This window comes from Ciona intestinalis, chromosome 2, assembly GCF_000224145.3.
Source record: "Ciona intestinalis chromosome 2, KH, whole genome shotgun sequence".
Lineage (NCBI taxonomy): Eukaryota > Metazoa > Chordata > Ascidiacea > Phlebobranchia > Cionidae > Ciona > Ciona intestinalis.
In genome coordinates, this window is record NC_020167.2 from 2922870 (window position 1) to 2940144 (window position 17275).

General features: G+C 37.5%; 5 protein-coding genes and 1 long non-coding RNA gene across 8 annotated transcripts in view; 4 read left to right on the forward strand and 2 right to left on the reverse strand.

The window, feature by feature from the left end:
* The window catches only part of LOC113475820, a 14670-nt gene extending 6862 nt beyond the window's left edge, over positions 1-7808 (forward strand). The window contains exons 4-5 of the long non-coding RNA XR_003397606.1: positions 4494-4694; positions 7484-7808. This is a non-coding gene — a long non-coding RNA (uncharacterized LOC113475820). The remainder of the gene's footprint in view (positions 1-4493; positions 4695-7483) is intronic.
* LOC104265460 (acylcarnitine hydrolase-like) lies at positions 719-2651 on the reverse strand. Its single transcript, XM_009859506.3, has 5 exons — positions 2227-2651; positions 2062-2170; positions 1548-1770; positions 1007-1137; positions 719-939 (listed from the first exon to the last, which is right to left on the reverse strand). The coding sequence occupies exons 1-5, from the start codon at positions 2568-2570 to the stop codon at positions 739-741; spliced, it is 1008 nt and encodes a 335-aa protein (XP_009857808.1). The 5' UTR covers positions 2571-2651; the 3' UTR covers positions 719-738.
* LOC100180803 (para-nitrobenzyl esterase-like) lies at positions 3173-7473 on the reverse strand. The gene is made up of 10 exons (XM_002120874.5): positions 6887-7473; positions 6717-6828; positions 6280-6499; positions 6090-6220; positions 5823-6025; positions 5214-5478; positions 4750-4913; positions 4481-4663; positions 4263-4395; positions 3173-4027 (listed from the first exon to the last, which is right to left on the reverse strand). Exons 1-10 carry the CDS (start codon positions 7228-7230, stop codon positions 3719-3721), a joined length of 2064 nt encoding a protein of 687 aa, XP_002120910.2. The 5' UTR covers positions 7231-7473; the 3' UTR covers positions 3173-3718.
* Positions 7809-8548: 740 nt separating the features above from the next.
* On the forward strand, positions 8549-10239 carry LOC100175344 (dnaJ homolog subfamily B member 6). Its single transcript, XM_002123937.5, has one exon. The coding sequence runs from the start codon at positions 8826-8828 to the stop codon at positions 9729-9731; it is 906 nt and encodes a 301-aa protein (XP_002123973.1). The 5' UTR covers positions 8549-8825; the 3' UTR covers positions 9732-10239.
* Positions 10238-13885, forward strand: LOC100185530 (WD repeat-containing protein 55). Its single transcript, XM_002124137.5, has 8 exons — positions 10238-10462; positions 10780-10877; positions 11341-11428; positions 11493-11565; positions 12098-12310; positions 12385-12554; positions 12942-13070; positions 13610-13885. The coding sequence occupies exons 1-8, from the start codon at positions 10296-10298 to the stop codon at positions 13821-13823; spliced, it is 1152 nt and encodes a 383-aa protein (XP_002124173.1). The 5' UTR covers positions 10238-10295; the 3' UTR covers positions 13824-13885.
* A 2439-nt stretch (positions 13886-16324) lies between these two features.
* Positions 16325-17275, forward strand: part of LOC100186331 (probable phospholipid-transporting ATPase VD) — a 29049-nt gene continuing 28098 nt past the window's right edge. For all 3 annotated transcript variants that reach the window (XM_026840794.1, XM_026840798.1, XM_026840796.1), the window contains exons 1-2: positions 16325-16663; positions 16957-17088. In XM_026840794.1, coding sequence (XP_026696595.1) covers positions 16373-16663; positions 16957-17088 — 423 coding nt within the window. In that variant the 5' untranslated portion in view covers positions 16325-16372. The remainder of the gene's footprint in view (positions 16664-16956; positions 17089-17275) is intronic.

Below are 17275 nucleotides of genomic sequence, written 5' to 3' on the forward strand. Positions count from 1 at the left end.
ACAATATAAGTTGCGGCGTTATGATGAACCAATCATGCCGTATGTTTGAATTGCGCTCAGTTGTTTGTTTTAACCCACGTCATGATTTTTTTTCAAGGTCAGAAAACATGCGCATTCATCATTTATTTATTTGTGTAAGAACGGTATATCGCACAAGATTGAAGCAAACACATGTCAATACAACGTTAGTTATTTACCCTTGCTCGGATGTCAAAGGAAAGCGTTTATTTTCTGTTTGCCGCCTTGCTTCTTATTGTAGATAACGAGTTTAAACATGCCGTATGTTAAACAAAAATCGTTCAACCAACTTAAACTAATTGCTTACAATAATCAATATACCACGACCACACGAATAGCTAACCAATGATAAAAAAAAGACACGATACATTGATATTTCACCCCTCACCCTAAATCACCCGACCGGGTTTGAGTCACACGTAATCTCAATTGCCAATGAAAACAAATAAAACACCCTGATCATGAATGGCATTCTCGGTTATGGACTAAATTAGTCGCCGCCTAAATTCGATTTTGCTTTTTTGGTCGCCTGATTAAAATTAATTCGGTAGACTTATTTGACCACTTCTGTAATCAGTAATACACAGAAATTTAATACACGGCCGACTATAAACGTGAAAAAAAACGCCAAATAAAATTTTCGTCGGTCGACTAAAAACGCGGTAACCAATATAAACTGCGACCGACTAGATTAGTCGGTAGCCGAAATAGCATTCTATATTACCTTAAACACGCAATATCAGTGCAGTTAATAACTTCCAAAACACGATCTGTAACCCCCAGTGATTTTTCGACTGTTTGAAATGGAAATACAGCTGGGTTGCTTTCAGTGATAGCACTTAGAAAATAAGATTCGCTATTCCGAGCCAGCAAATGGTATTCAACAGACTGCGCCCCAGAACTCTCACCAAATATCATGATCTTTAAAATGAAAATACACATGATTACTCGCAGGTGTTATGCAGTATGTAATCTTAAGTAAACTTACTCGTTGTGAATCACCGCCAAATTTGCCAATATTTTCGTAAACCCATTTTAACGCTAGTTGCTGATCTTTAAATCCTTGATTTCCTTCAATCAGCTGACCGTTCTCTTCGAACAACAAAAACCCAAGCGGGCCTTGGAAAACACAGTAACAATATTAAAATGACGTTTTAGCTTATTCGCTAAACAAGTGTATAGTACTGTGGGGTAAGATGGGACATCTTTAGCACATTAAATGCAAACATTCTGATCGTGTCTTAAACAATTAACAACGGTCTATGGGAGTCGTGATAATGCGGTTTTATAATTGTATGAATGTTCCTTTTTAACTACTTAATAGTGACAACGGAAATAAAACGAAAAGGTGTCCCATCCCCTATTCTAATATACGGTGGGGTGGGGAAGATGGGACACCTTTAGCACAAAATATATAAATATCCTGGTCGTGTTTTAAAAAATAAAAAGGTGTCTCATCTACCCCCATCCTAATATATACTTACAGCTTCGTACATTTCATGAAACACTTTGAATCTTCAGGCACTCACCTACTCTGTAGTTTATCGTGACGACGATAGATTTTGCTGCTTCACTCAACCATCTCCCGTCAGTTTTAGGAGTTGTCCCTCTTCCCTCGAAAAAGAAACCTCCGTGTATATAAAACATCACTGGAATCTTATCCCCCTCCGGTTCTCTTTCGGGATCAGAAAGATCAATAGAAGAAGGAACGTTGATGTTTAATACGAGGCAGTCTTCGGTCATAAGAAATTCCTGGTTAAAGATAAAACAATTGTCCTAAAGATGAACATCCACAATATCATGTTGAGTGTGAGCCGCTGCAATATCATGTTGTTATAGTAGGATGGGGGAAGACGGGACACGTTTAACACATAACAGCTAAGTATCCTGATCGTGTTTTAAACAATTAACAGCGGTTTATGGGAATCGTGACGACGCAGTTTTAAAATTCTTTGATGGAACGATAAAATAGTACCAAATGGAACGATAAAATAGAAGGAAAATATGTCCCAACTTTCCCCATTCTACTATATAATATCTTACGTTACAATCTCCATCGTCGCAGTTTTTGATCTGGTAACACATTCGGAAGTCGGGAAGTGAGGCGTTCAATGTTTCGGTCAAATTGTCGATTGCTACTGGTGGCATGAATCTGTTACGTAGGTAGACGTTATAGATTGCTCTAAAAGTTATGTTGTACATATGTACCTGAGGTCTCCGGTGGGAGGTTTAGCGTAAGGAATACTGTAGAAGGCGTGCGACTCTGCAAGTGTTGAACCAATTATAAGCTTATTTCCAACCTTGACCTGAGGAAACGTATCACTGATTGGCGCATAACTAAGATCCGGTTGCTTTTCTTCATATGTCTCGGGATAGATTGGCTGAGTGTGTTGTCGACGTTGCACCAAACCAAGTTCGTCGTAACTTTCCTGATTTTTCATTTCATCGTCCAGTTGCTGAATTAATGTTACGAAGGCATTGGTGATAGGATCCCGGTAACAGTTCACACCTACGAGGTGAATTAGAATACAAAGCAGCGCTAAGTGGTTCATTTCTTCTATGCTCCTTAAGCTACTATATGACAGTATACAACCAATATAATCTATTTATTTTTACTAAATAACAATATTCACACCCTGTAACAAGAGTAGCAGTTTAAATGTTAAGAATTCTCTATGTGCTACAGCAGCTCATTTATATACCTTGAAAACGCACATCACTCTTTGCTCTTATAGCATCTCAAAATAATCTCGTGGTTAATTAATATATACTGCTATTTTTGGCGGTGATTGGTTCCTGCTATAACTTGTACTGATTTCGCAGATACACCGGTTAGATATTAATACATGTGATAAGGAGGTTAATAATTCTCCCAAATCTTGCCCTAGATTTTACCTTAACATCACGCGTTTGCAATTGAAATAAATTACGGTCTGTATGCAATAGTTTAAAATCGTTCCATGCGATATGTAAGCTACAAAACCACAATTTATGAGGGGTTTGTAAAGCGGACAAACATCTCAACGCCTTTTTTTGTTTTATTGGAACGCATCCTTGGTTACTGGAAGTATACACATGGTTAAGGCATGTTCAATATTGGTTACTGTGCATATCCCACATTTAACCCCGTGTCATCCAAACGCGCGATACACTGTTTAAACATCGTCGTTTATTTGCACAATAGGTTCACCCTATACTTTTCGATATCGTGCTACTGATAATCAATGTATAATTAGTTTGATAATAAATTTAATGTCCCTCATAATGACAGTGCATTTTGAATCATGCGGAACGAAATATCGGAAATTTTGTTCACGTCAATATATAGGTCCATCGCCTATACTAAAAATATAGTAGGGTGGCGGAAGATAGGACACACTTCGTTCTATTTTCTCGTCCCATTTAGTAGTAAACAAAGAACATTAAAAGAATTCTAAAACTGTATCCTCACCACTTTTATAGACCGTTGGTGATTGTTCAAAACAAGGGATGTTTGGATAATGTGTGCTAAAGATGTCCCGTCTTCCCCCACCCTACTATATATCTAGATTAGGCCATGATAGGTGGTACGTCGTACTTAGAACGAATTAATTAATGATGTCATTTTAAAACGTATATATAAAAAATCAAAACTTCCTTTTTAAACATACAGTATAAAATTACAACTGATTATTATTTTATTTGATAATAAATTACACATCTAATAAGCGCAAAATTGGGATGCAAAGTAAATGAGTGGTAGAATCAAAACACGAAAAAAGCTTGGATAAATGGCAGAACCTGCTCCGTTATATGGTTCAGGTAAACCATGATCTTGTAAGGAAATTTTCCTTTGGAATTTTTGACTTAGAACGGGCTGTGACAAAACTGAGCGGGGTTGATATGGGCCTGTGAGGTTAATGTAGAAGCCAGTTGCATCTAACATGTCGCAAAACTGTTCTCTGTAGTCTGTTTGCACCACTGATTTGGGAATATCGATGAGAATGTTGTTCCAATTATTTTCCGAAGACTGTAAATATACATATTTAGTAGGTTGTTTGAAATGAACTATGTTTTCAATTTATTTCTCGTCCCATTTGGTAATATAGAAAGAAATTTCAAAGAATTAAACTGTACCCTCGCGACTCTAATGAAGCGTTGTTGATTGTTAAAACACGATTAGAAAATGGGATCTTATGTGCTAAAGGTATCCTAATTTACCCCATATTCCTATTCGGTTTAAAACGGCCAATTTTACAACTTACATATGGCGGCCAATAGTCGACTTCAGCAAGTTGGGGTCTCAAATTGCTGTTTGGGTTTCCATCGACTGCGAATCGGCTCCAGTATGTAGAGAATATATCCGAAGCCAAATCATCATTGTCCGTGAAAGTTACGCTGTTAAATAAATGGTGCAAAGTAACGGTTTTCGACCATACACTTGACAACCCTTTCTACATGCAATAACTATGTTTTTATTTACCCATATCCTTCAGGTGACTTAAAAACAAAAATAATTTCCGACGAGTGAAACGCGTATCCACACACGCCGTCTACGCTGTTCCATTCAATACATGCTTCCCCTCCGAAAGGATATGCGCTGTTGTACAGATATAACGGAGCTTGGCCGGAAACTTTTGCAGCAGTTGACGAAACGGACGCAAATCTGTTGGAATATATCCAATCGTCAGCTACACGTTAGTGTGCACAAAAATATCTCTAACGATATAGTTTTTTTTTTATATTGTATACCTTCCGAGCGCCCTGTTTGGGCAAGCAAAAACAAGATCAGTCAGTTCCTGACTCAAGATGTCGCTATAGTCATAGTCAAGCCCAGGTCTCGTGCCTGCTAGTGCGATGTACGCGTTTGAAACTATTTCTCCGTTTGTGGGTCCAAGAATAGCATTATTAAAGGCCTAAACAAGAACAAAATGTTTGCGGCATGTTTAGCAGTGGTCTGTATATATATGTATAAATATATAGTAGGGTGGGGAAGATGGGACGGCTTTACCACATAATATCCAAATATCCTGATCGTGTTTAAACAACTAACAGCATATGGGAGTATTGAGCATACGGTTTAATAATTTTTTGAATGTTTTTTATTTACTACCAAATGGGAGCAGAAAATAGAATGAAACGATATCCCATCTTCCCCCACCATAATGTATACCAACTGTTACAATTCACTTTATGTTCAGTTACCAGGTACTTACCTGAAATAATAGTTTACTCAAAGTCAACCCAACGCCATGAAAAAGAGCACTCGCATATATCATTTCCTCATTATTGGTCCCGAAAATGATTTCTTTATCAGTGTTCCATTTACCCTCTTGAAACAGCTTCATATGTTGGTCGGAAAAATCAACCCCATCAATGTAAGGCCGGAATGGTTCGATGCCGTTAAACAATTCTCTTTGTAGAAGACTTCGAACCATTACCTTAGGGGTGCATGTTGCAAGCACCATAGGGTCTATTGATCTGTGAGAATAAAGGGCTTTATAGTTATCGCTTACTTTACATTGGTTTATGCGGCTTTGTGGGATTTGATAAAAGTGCCCAACTTTAGTACAGTATAGGGTGGAGGAAGATAGGACAAATTTTAACTGTATTTTCTCGTCCTATTTATGAGTAAACAAAAAACATTCAAAGAATTATAAAACGACAGCCTCATGACTCTCATAGACCGTTGTTAATTGTTTTAAACACGATCAGGATGCTCGGATATTATGTGCTAAGATGTCCCATCTTCCCCTGCACAGGGGAGGGGGTACGTGCTACCTTCGCTTTTTAAAGATCACAATACAACTAATTACTATATTGACCTGAGACAAGTAATATCACCAGCAGCACACTTAATGGCTTGTAGAACTCTCTCGGTTACACCAAGGGCTTGATCTACTGTATTGAAAGCCATTGCTGCAGGGTTGCTTTCTGTAAGTGCTCGTTTAAACAAGTTGCTGCTTTTGGCTGAAATGAGATGATAATGAACTGACTGTGCACCGGCACTTTCTCCAAAAATCATCACCTATTATCAAAAGATTTTTGGTATACATCTGTACTACATTGTTATGTATAAAAAATTAACTCACGTTGTCCTTATCTCCACCGAACTTCCCGATGTTGTCCTGCACCCATTGCAGTGCTAGTTGCTGATCTTTAAATCCTTGATTCGCTTCAATAAGATTTCCATTTTCTTTAAAAAGAAGAAATCCAAACGGACCTGTAGTTTATAAGCGTGTTAGCATTTGAACACGTGCCATTAAAACTTAGTTTACAAACCCAATCTGTAGTTAATAGTAACTACAACGGCGTTGGCAGCTTGGCTGATCCAACGGCCGTCAATTTCAGAGTCGGTTCCGCTTCCAGAGAAAAAGAATCCACCGTGAATGTATACCATTACTGGGAGCTTTTTAGTCGGTTCTTGTTCGGGATCGGAAAGATCAAGAGATGTTGGCACGTTTACGTTGAGTACAAGGCAATCCTCTGTCATCAACACACCCTGGGGATTCAGGTTATTTATATATAGGGGTATTTGTTATGTTTTTTTTTAGAACAACGAGACATAAATGAGTGTAGCCTAATTTTGTATAATATTTGCGGGTGGGCAACTACAGTCTTTCAAACACAAGTGTTCCGTTTCATACCGTAAACGAGTAACATATATGGAGAGGCAGAAAACGGGGCAGAGGCGCGCTAACCAAACAGATTATACTTACGTCACAAAAACCGTCGTCATCGCAATGTTCCATCTGGTAGCACATCCGATAATCAGGCACTGATGCATTGAGTGCTTTAGTGAAAGCGTCCACTGGTTGCGGTGGCATAAACCTGTAGATTTAAGTTGAGTTCTTAACAAATTTAACTCAATAATTTGAGTTGCTTTTACCTGAGTGGTCCTATGGGAGGATTGGCGTATGGAATGCTGTAGAAAGCTTGAGATTCTGGATGCGAGGCGCCATTGACTAGTCCACTGTTTATTCTGACTGTTGGATGAGTCTCGGAATAGGTGTAGTCAATTTTCATTCTTTTTGGGCGGAACGGGGTTGGCCTGATTGGGACGACATGTTCATGACGTTGAATTATGCCGGTATCTTTAGAACCTGTCTCATATTTGATTTCCTGCTCGAGTTGCTGGATTATTGTAACAACTGCGTTTGCTATTGCATTTGAATGCGCCTTAACGCATACAATGCATGTCAAAAATAAAATGATACCCGTGTATCGTAACATCGTTTAAGAACTATTTTTGCAAGCACAGTAACTAAAAAGGCGATTCCTGCTGGAGCATATAAACATACAGTTAACCTTACTTACGCAAAAACCTACAGCTTGTCTAATCCTGTACGATTGGTTGCTATATATATAGGATGGACTCCGTGGGGTAAACCGAGACCCAAAACCTCAAAGTTTGAGAACCAAGTTCAATAAACTGTTATCTTGTGTGAGTGTTTGCATTTTAAATTTTTGATGCTTTATTCTACAGGATCGAAATGTCCGAAGGTCAAAGTTGCCGTCATTATACATGGTCGGAATGTTAAGGTCAGGATGCTGTGACGCTTAACCTTTTTAATTACCTCGTCGCCTTGGCGACAAAACGGGTTAATTAAACAGTGGTGATTGGAAGCATGAAGTGCAAATGTTATACGAGACAGAATTAGCACTTACGAGACCGCTAAACAATTGAATCTTGCAGTCCTGCACAAAGTACTTAAGATTTTGTCACGTAGGCTGCATGTGCACCTGTAATATTTATTCTGTTTTTATCAGCTAATTTACAAAATGCGTTTGTAAATAGAGTTCATTTTGGAGATTTACAAAAAAAACGTTAAATTAACGTCGGGCGTGTACACTCAATGACACAACGGTTTTACATCTGAAGTGGGAAACTGCTGCATGGCATAAAGACCAATTAACCGCTTCTGTTATATAGGACAACTGCTGCATTGCAAAATCAGTGATCCTATCTCTCCAATAACGGCTTATGGTAAATTCCCGAAGAGTTATGGTTTTGTGTTAACAACGGTAAAGGAATGATAGAATGTAGACAGGAGGCCGTATGGTGGACGCATACCCGACAGGCCCACACGTGTCTTCGCTCTATTAACTAAATGAAATATTTGTTATTGTAAAGCACAGCTGAACATGTTGTTGATAATGTAAACATGGATATATTTTGCGCTTCCAGTTCGTATGCTTTTATAAAATATCGCACTGAAGCATATAAACTCACGGTGTAGAACATAGATAAAAATGTAAAGTTATGTAGTTTTTTCAACTGTTAATTTTTTTGCTGTGAAATACTACATAATTCATATTCTAACAAAATGTTTATTGTCATGTTATTATAAAATGCAACATTTACTGTTTAAATGTCACCAATTACTATATATGTACATTTGTAACTAGCTTGTATGGGTTTTAGTCTCCATGTTTACACATGAATTTATTTTACTGCGAAACGAGTTCGGAAAACAGAAGTTTCTAGATTGTTCTATTCGATTAATAAACAATAAAGTGTAAGGTAATTGGTGCCGTACGTAAAAACAGACTTTTCTGTTTTCTGTAATACGTTTTAAGCAGTAATATTGTCGTTTGGAGGTAAAAAGGTTGCCATTCAGCGTCACTTGAGACTGAGTATTATGTTGTTTGTTCTGTATTGTGTTTGTGTTTGATTTCATGTGTTGTCACTACGTCATCATTAAATATTTCTTTCTTAAAATGTATTAGATGTATCTTAGAATCGTAAGTGAGAAAGGACATCGTTGAGTTTACTATTTTAAATCATTGCACTCTTCCTGTAAGAGAACTGTAGTATTTTGACAAATATGACCGATTATTACGAAGTGTTAGGAATACGAAAAGAAGCGACAGAATCTGATATCAAAAAGGCCTATCGAAAACTTGCACTGAAATGGCATCCTGACAAAAATCCAGACAACCAAGAAGAGGCAGAAAAACGCTTCAAGGATATCAGTGAAGCATATGAAGTGCTTTCTGATAAAGACAAACGTAGCGTGTATGATAGGTACGGCAAAGAAGGTTTAACAGGTGGAGGGGGCGGTGGGGGTGCTGGTGCAGGAATGCCAAATTTCCACTTTGAGTTCCACTCTCCTGAAGATATCTTCCAGCAATTCTTCGGTAATCAAAATCCATTTGGAGATTTTTTTGGTGAAAATTCATCGTCTCGTCGGCAAAGAAACCAAGATCCTTTCGCCGGCTTTGGAATGGGTACTGGCTTTCAGTCGTTTGGTTTTCCAGAGTTTAATGATATGGGATTTGGTGGCACATCCAGTTTTACATCGTTTAGCAGCAATAGTGGCGGGGGTGGAGGGTTTCGTGGGAAGTCGGTAACAAAGACGATAAAAACTGTAAATGGGGAACGTGTTGAGACAAAAAAAGTTGTTGAGAATGGCTCAGAAAGGGTGGAAGTTAGGAAAAATGGGAAACTTACATCCATTCAGGTAGATGGGAAACCTGATGACTATCAACTCGCTGTTGAGTTGAGTAAAGAAGAGAATGGCCCATCCACTAATCATGTTACTAAGCGGGTTCATAGTCGGTCCAGTGGATTTTCTCCCTTCAGTAACTTTGGCTCCTATCACGATGATTTTGCTGATGAAGATCTACAAAGAGCAACAGAGGAGAGCATTAGAGATGAACAGAAACGAAGGCGAAAGAATAAAAACTTAGGAGGAATGAAAGCTAGTAATTCCAGAAATAAAAATTTTTAAATTGTTTTCTTTGTTCCTGTTAATTGTATCATATTTGTTAATAGAGATGTTTATATCTAAATCTATGTAAATCTAATTGTAAGTGCGGCCCAAAAAATGCTTAAAAAAACTTAGCAAATATACATATGCTAAAAAGTGAAACTCTATTTCTTTAATGATTTTTTTGATTTAACTTATGTAAAATTTTTGTATGTCGCTTTCTTATTTAGTCTCTATTTTATTTCTATGCGCTTTTTGTTTAGTAAACAGTTCTAGATGCGCTATGTAAGGTTTACCGTGGGTGATGTTGTTGTAACTTCGTTCTGTGAACTTTTTGTTGTGTACCATATTCCCCATTCATTTGACACAGCCTGTAGTTTAATGTTTTACTCTGCACTTTAGAAACTTGAAAAAAGGCAACTCTGGGCACAGCGCAGATTCACCAATATTTTCTGGGAACATTGGTTTATAAGTTGTGTATTGTTATACAATATGCTATCACTTATTTCTTAACAGAATTTTTTTTTAGAACATCAGTGTAGTAAATATTTGGTAAAACACAGTTAAACTGACTTTTCATAAATAATGAGCGATTCCGATTCTGATTTTTCTGACAATAGCGAAGCCAATGATGATGAAAAGGTTTCAAGACCAAAGCAGATTAGAGGAGTTGCAGACTTTGTTGATCTCTCATTCCACCCCTCCACTACTTACACACTCGCTACTGCGAATATGAATGGATATGTTAGACTGTAAGACTTATATGTATGTTATATAAAAAGATGTAGCACTTTTATTAAAATAAAAGTAGAATTTTTTTGATTACTTTCATAGGACTTAGAAGATGGCCGTATACATTTAAAAGTTCATTTTGTTCCTGAAGACCCATTAAGCTGTGGTTTACTTCCTAAAGTATGTTGATTAAACTGTTATAAATTCACAATATTGTTTGTATACATTAAGAACCTCTTCTCCCTAACTATTTCTCCAGCATTGGAATGAATGTATTATGTATATTTAGTAGTTAGTCATATCCACAGGCATCTGAATATTGTTGCATCACACATAGATATAACTGCGTTCCTGGTGAAGAATGTGAACAACTGGCAAAAGTTCGGGTCAGCAAGAAACCTTGCAGAAGTCTTTCCTTCTCATATGACGGCGAAGGTTCCTTTCTATTATGTTATCTTTTCTTTGTTAGTTTGCAGTTCTCGTTACACCATACATTGGCTCGAATGATATTCCTAGTCAAAATATACCCATTAATATTACCACATAGCCAGGTTTCAAACCTAACTAAGGTGTACTCGTGTACAGATCTAATTTTATATTTTTTACACTGCATTATTTATAAACATTAAACATTATAATCAATAAGATAGATTTGTTCCATAACTTTCATAAGAATGTGTCTCTAGCTTAAAAAGTGTGGTGCCTATGAGTTACCAATTCAATTAGGATTGGGTAATTACAAATTTAGTGTAATTGATTTAAATGGAGCTGTTGTAACAAATTTGTTACAGATACTGACTTTTTTTAAAGTCCCTATATTATTAATTTTGATAGAAGTAGGAATATTTTAAGGTAGTGACATAAATTTACAAGTACACCACTTTTATCAATTCCTTAGATGTTTTGATACTTACCAAGGACCGAACCATGCATTTTGTTTCTTCGGCCACCGGAAACTTAACACGAAGAATAGAGGAAACTCATCGGTGAATTAATATTTCTGCTGCGTCTCCAAATTGCATTGCCGTTTCTCAGCTTTTCTTTTGACAGATCCGCTCCATACTGTCTGTCAGTTATTGATAAAAATTTACTTGCTACTGGTGATGATGATGGAACGCTTAAGGTAGTAATTCTATCTTGTGTATATTAGGTTACTTTTACTGTACAATTGTACACAACCTCAAAGCAATAAATTGTTTACGTGTTATGCCGTATAATAGCATTATATATACCTTTTGTTTGGGATAATGGACCAATCCTCACATAAATCTCAGGTCCCATGTCATGCCATGCTGCACGACCTCACCGGCAAAGAATACATATTTTGGTATTAGTGGGGTTTTGTGTTACAGTGGTTAAACAAATGCTTGCTTCATAACAGGATGAAACCAGATTTAAAACTATACCCCAAAGGTCGCTATTGGGTTCTCCAAATTCTTAACTACATGGATTAATTGTATAAAAATAAATGATTACTAACAAAGTCAGTGTATCTAAGTAATAGAAGCTCTGTTAAAACTGCTGTAGCCCCCAGCACACAAATATTAGTTTATTTATATTCTGTATTATGCATTAACAACAATTTTTTGTTTGCAAGGATTTTTGTTTGTAATGTGATTTAAACACACTCATTCAGTATTGACTTTTGTTGTTAGGTGTGGGATTTGCGGAAAGGCAAAGATGCGGTCATGACCTCGGAAGATAAATTTGAAGATTACGTAAGCGACATTGCTGTTGACGATAAACGTCGTCTGATCTTCGCTGTCTGTGGAGATGGTACCATGGCAACATTTAATGCACGCCAAAGAAAATTCATCGTTCATTCTCAAAACGAAGAAAGTGATCTTTTGTGCGCAAAAGTTATCAAAGTTAGTTCTCTAAAGTTTTCATTTTTTTATCAAAAATGCATTGGCCATTGCTTATTATATTTTTGTTGTTGCAGAACAATAATAAAGTTCTTGTGGGTTCAGCGGACGGCCCTATTCTACTGTACAATTGGAATGAGTTTGCTGCCCCATCAGATAGATTCCCAGGTCATCCTGGTCCTGTTGATTGTATTGCAAAAGTTTCTGAAGATGTCGTCTGCACTGGTTCCGCAGATGGTTTAATCCGGTGGGTGAAATTGAATGAATGTAAATTATCCTCACGCGGTGGGGCAACAACGGTTGTTATAAAACTAGTGTTCTGTTTCGCACGCCTTGTAACTGTGCTATTTGCCATTTTTTGTAATGCAACACTGCTAATTTGTAACCTCATAAAGGACTGCCATTTTTTTGTAATGTAATTCTGACAATTTGTAACCAATAGGAGTCTATTAAAGTGGAGAAATTGTCTTACCTAAATGGAAACACAGGCACAAGTAATAGTAGCATCATGCCTTAAACCCAAAAATTCTGTGCTAAAGACTAGAGGAGTCTCAACCACTATTCCGCAACTCCACAATTATGATATTATAATCCTGCGCAATTTCGTGATTATGACAACATCTATATCCAACAGTGCTGTTCACTTACTCCCAAACCGTTTTCTTGGTGTCGTTGGTGACCACCATGGCTTACCTGTGGAAAAAGTTGAAGCAACGCACGACGGAAAGTTTATAGCAAGTTGTTCACATGATAACTTAATTAAGTAAGTGCAGTTCAACGAAAATTTAAATATAAAACGTGGTTTTCTTAACCATTTTGTTGAATGCTATTCCGCTTAGTTTATACAGTATTCGTTGATATCGATTTTGGTTTCGGTCTGCGTAACGTAATGCTGGAAATGGGTGATTGAATAAACAATATATATGAACTATAATATGTCCCACTGTAATATAATAATATATGGTTTGATATAGTATGATTACATCATAGAGTTGCTCTTTACAGTTATGCTACTGTTGTTAGATACAAATTTCAATTTTGTTGTTTTATGTCTCCGTTGTTTGCTTAAGGTTGAATAATGCTACGGGGAGTTTTAGACGAGGTTGTAAAATACAACTGGCGACTGGCGAGACAGCGGGTTTTTTTGATAGTGAAATCTCGGCCTTCCTTTTCATGTGTAAAAAAATTGTCTTTTTGATTAATTTATTATATTGTTGCGATATAAACTTATCCTAATTGTGGCCCGTTTTGTCTTACATGTATTATAACATTTTTACACTCCCTTTCGACAATATTTGACAGATTTTGGAGTGTAGACCATTTGAAGTCAGTCGAGGTCTGTCCTCGTGAAAAAGCTATCAAGCAGAAGAGAACAGAAAAGATGTCAAAAAGTGGGGTTGGTCACGGCAAAATGGCATTCTTCTCAGACCTAAATAATGACATCGACACCTCCACATATATTAATTCATCATCCAGCTCTGACGAGTTGGACAGTGATTCAGATGACGCAAGTTGACCACCGATTTTTAGTTCTGTTTTTTTAACTGCCAAAATAAAATAAAAAATTACAGAAATGTAGTTTTCTAACCGATGCTGCAGAAGAAGACATTTAGTCTTCGATTGACTAAAACAAAAATGGTAGTAAAGCAGGATATTTTATCACGGAAAATGCCATTTAAAACAGTTTAATTACTACTTGGTTGGCCATAATGCGTAAAGCGCTTCAAATTGTTGCTTGCGTCTTTCGAATGAGTCACTCTTGGCCCTGATACAAACGGACATAACTCATTACACCGGTCACCAGCCAAAGACAGTATAGAATAACAACGCACAACTGGCACGTAAATGTACCACCGCTGGCACAGGCATTTGTAGTATTAGGCCTTACATTTTTACCACACATTGCTTTGTTTTTACTCGAATGAAATACACAATGTTATAAATACGTGTGGCGCACGGCACGTTTTGTTACTATATGTTTTACGTTACGGACGTAAGTCGTTAATGCCGGTGATTATACTGACCAACGCTTGCTGCAAGCCGTTGTTTGGGTGTGTCACTACTAGGAATTATGAATGAAAATGGTAAACATGCGAGGATGCACGCCACTGGTTATATTATTCGGGAAACGTATTTCTTGGAATTGTCTGCGTTCTGGCAAAGTTGATTCCAATTGTTTTTGTTTCAGGAAAGTGTGTCTGGTAGAACGTGGCGGTAAACCAATTCATACTTAACATTTCGGCAAGTGAAAAATCGCAATATAATATGGTATAGCGTGCTTCAGATTCGGCTTTAATTTGGTATGTTCTTGCAAACCTGTGACGCACATTGTGGTTGCCTTTAGAAGTGACTGATAGCAAGAGCCGGTAGTCAATTATTACTACTTTTATTAAGTGATGAAACGCGTGCGGTGTGCCCGCCTCTGGTTGGAGTGCACGCTGTACCGTTTTAATTGGCAGAGGTGCCAGTCGAACTTGGTCTCGTTAACGCGGCAGACGTTATCCTTCTCACCGCTGGCCATTATTTATGTTCAGAGGAAATGCGAGGGCACAGCGTGAGAGTGCTGTGAGACGTTTCGCCAGCTGGGCAGTAGGGCACTCAAGCTGCTTCGTGTTCACAAAGAGGGTAGAACAAAAGGCGGGGCCATCTTAGATGGTAATTCATGTCACCGAGTCCCAAGGGCTAAGTAGATTGTCTTTAATATGAACAGGATTAAGTCGCTTTCGTGGTAGAGTGTCAGGTCAATTTGTAGCTGCAGTATAGTTCTATATTGATTATTCCGACTGAGTATTTTGTCTGGTGTTTCCCCCAAGGAATTGCTTTCTTTAATCATATGATCCCAGGCGACCTACGTTTTGTATTACAGTCCAAACTGTACTGCTTGCAGTGAAGAAAGGCGTATTTGATTGTTTGATGCACTAGATTTTGTTATGCACATAGGCATTACCTAAACCGTGTTTTGCTTAACTTGCAGTACGTGTACGCCGATTTCCGTTTCAAAGAGATGGAAATGTTAATATTGAGAACCAACTAGTTAGCCTACATAGTTTGAGTGAATATTCGATGTGGTTTACAAAGCTTTTCAAATACATTGGTTTATCAGGAAGTCATCGTAACACGAATAAAGTGCAGAACTGTCTACTGTCGAGTACTCTACAACTCCAGTAAAACACTATTAGTACCTAGGTGAAGTTTTCTGTGACTTGCTTGCCACAGCACAGTATGACGTAAGGTCGTATGCGTGACTGTACTTAAACTATGGACGCAGAATTAGCATTATGAGTTAACAGACAGTTGCGGTCCAAATATGGTATTCAGTTTAAATATAAATTTTGTAGTTTTCGGTGCAAGAAATAGCATATTAATAAGCCAAAGGAAAAAGTGTATGCATCAAGGAAGCGAGTAAGCGGTTGATATAAAGCGTTATTGATTATAGGTATATTGCTGGTTGGTTTACTGTTACAGGATGTCTGGTCTCCATACCTCATATTGCAGTATTAACTATTTGACAGACTTGGTTGACTAAAACTATTGACGTACATCGTTGCCTTTTTCTACTTTGGAACATGTGCGTCGGTGTGTGCTATGGTGTAAATGTTCCTAATCAGTGTAGTATTTTTGTGGCGCAGAACTTTTTGTTTATCATTGCACGAGCACACGAGTCTCTGTATTACGGTCACAAAGTACCGGTATCAACATTAGCAACAAGTGTGAGAAAGTTTTTAACCCGGCTAAAGCCAGTTTTAACGGATAAGGACAAACTTCAATTATACAGTAATAGATAAATTTTTAGTTTACTCATATTATTTATTCTAATTTGCAGCTTTTGTATGAGGATACTAATATGGGTGCTAGCCAGAGCTTCCGTAGTGGTAATATGATGACGTAAATTCAATGAAAGGTTAATTGTTCCTGTTACAAACACTTTTTGGACATTCTTTTTACCAGTCACCGTATTGTAGAGTACCATGTTGCATATCTGCCTAAAATATTTCTCTAAATTGTTTCAACAGTATTTGATAGTACAAGGTGTTTTTGTTAAAATAGTGTGTTAATTCATTTATTATGGCGAGACTCGTTCGCCCTAATTTCGAGCGGGTCTCACCCGCTCAAAAACAACCATGGCATCCGATAAGATGGTTCTGGCAATATTTCTGGTCCAACCAGAGTCACCGATGGTCCTATTGGTCGTTTGGGCACAATATGTCGAACGTCGACCAGCAGGAAAAATCCACTTCCTCGTCGGAGGACAATAAAGACGAGAGAGATTTATTTATCGATGAAAAGGATTTCTGTCAACGACACCACCCCAGCGACCATCATCTAAAATTTTGCAAAAAAGCAAATTGGATCCGGGTATGAATTTTTGATCTTGCAATTAGACATGCGTGTTACCACTAAATTCTGTAGTAGGTTTGGGCAAGATTGGACACCTTTTCATTCCATTTTCTCGTTCTATATTAGTAGTAAAATAAGTATTTCCAACTTTTAAAACGGTATGCTCACGATTCCCATAGACCATTGTTAATTGTTTAAAACACGATCCGAATGTTTGGATATTATGTGCTAAAAGCTTCCCACCTTATACCCCATGGTACTGTATGTGTGTTCAATCGTCGAATAAACTTGTTGTTTTTTTTATTTAACAGACCACAAAATACACCATTTTAACTTTCGTGCCAAAAAATCTCTTCGAACAGTTCCACAGATGGGCGAACTTCTATTTTCTAGTCCTGATTATTTTAAATTGGGTTCCATTCATTAATGCGTTTGGAAAAGAGGTAAGCGGTTAGAGCGCTTAGTTAGTTGCTGTGACGCAATATCCTATCTATCGGCACTGCGTATGCTGAAAACCACGTGAAGTCTGTACTTTCTTTGTCTTTACTATATGTATATGGGTTATAGGTTCGACCCAACGTACACGAATAATTCATACATGTAATTCGATGCGACAAAAGGCCTTTGAAT

Bases quoted from the DNA above. Each gene is read 5' to 3' on its own strand.
- LOC104265460 (XM_009859506.3), bottom strand. From the start codon at position 2,570: ATGAACCACTTAGCGCTGCTTTGTATTCTAATTCACCTCGTAGGTGTG. The intron at 1,771-2,061 runs GTAAGATATTAT...ATCTTTAACCAG, and splicing joins GCGACGATGGAGATTGTAAC to GAATTTCTTATGACCGAAGA. The intron at 940-1,006 runs GTAAGTTTACTT...TTCATTTTAAAG, and splicing joins TTGGCGGTGATTCACAACGA to ATCATGATATTTGGTGAGAG.
- LOC100180803 (XM_002120874.5), bottom strand. From the start codon at position 7,230: ATGTTACGATACACGGGTATCATTTTATTTTTGACATGCATTGTATGC. The intron at 6,500-6,716 runs GTAAGTATAATC...CTGAATCCCCAG, and splicing joins ATGACGACGGTTTTTGTGAC to GGTGTGTTGATGACAGAGGA. The intron at 6,221-6,279 runs GTTTGTAAACTA...TATAAACTACAG, and splicing joins TACTATTAACTACAGATTGG to GTCCGTTTGGATTTCTTCTT.
- LOC100175344 (XM_002123937.5), top strand. From the start codon at position 8,826: ATGACCGATTATTACGAAGTGTTAGGAATACGAAAAGAAGCGACAGAA.
- LOC100185530 (XM_002124137.5), top strand. From the start codon at position 10,296: ATGAGCGATTCCGATTCTGATTTTTCTGACAATAGCGAAGCCAATGAT. The intron at 10,463-10,779 runs GTAAGACTTATA...CATCACACATAG, and splicing joins ATGAATGGATATGTTAGACT to ATATAACTGCGTTCCTGGTG. The intron at 12,311-12,384 runs GTTAGTTCTCTA...TTGTTGTTGCAG, and splicing joins TGTGCGCAAAAGTTATCAAA to AACAATAATAAAGTTCTTGT.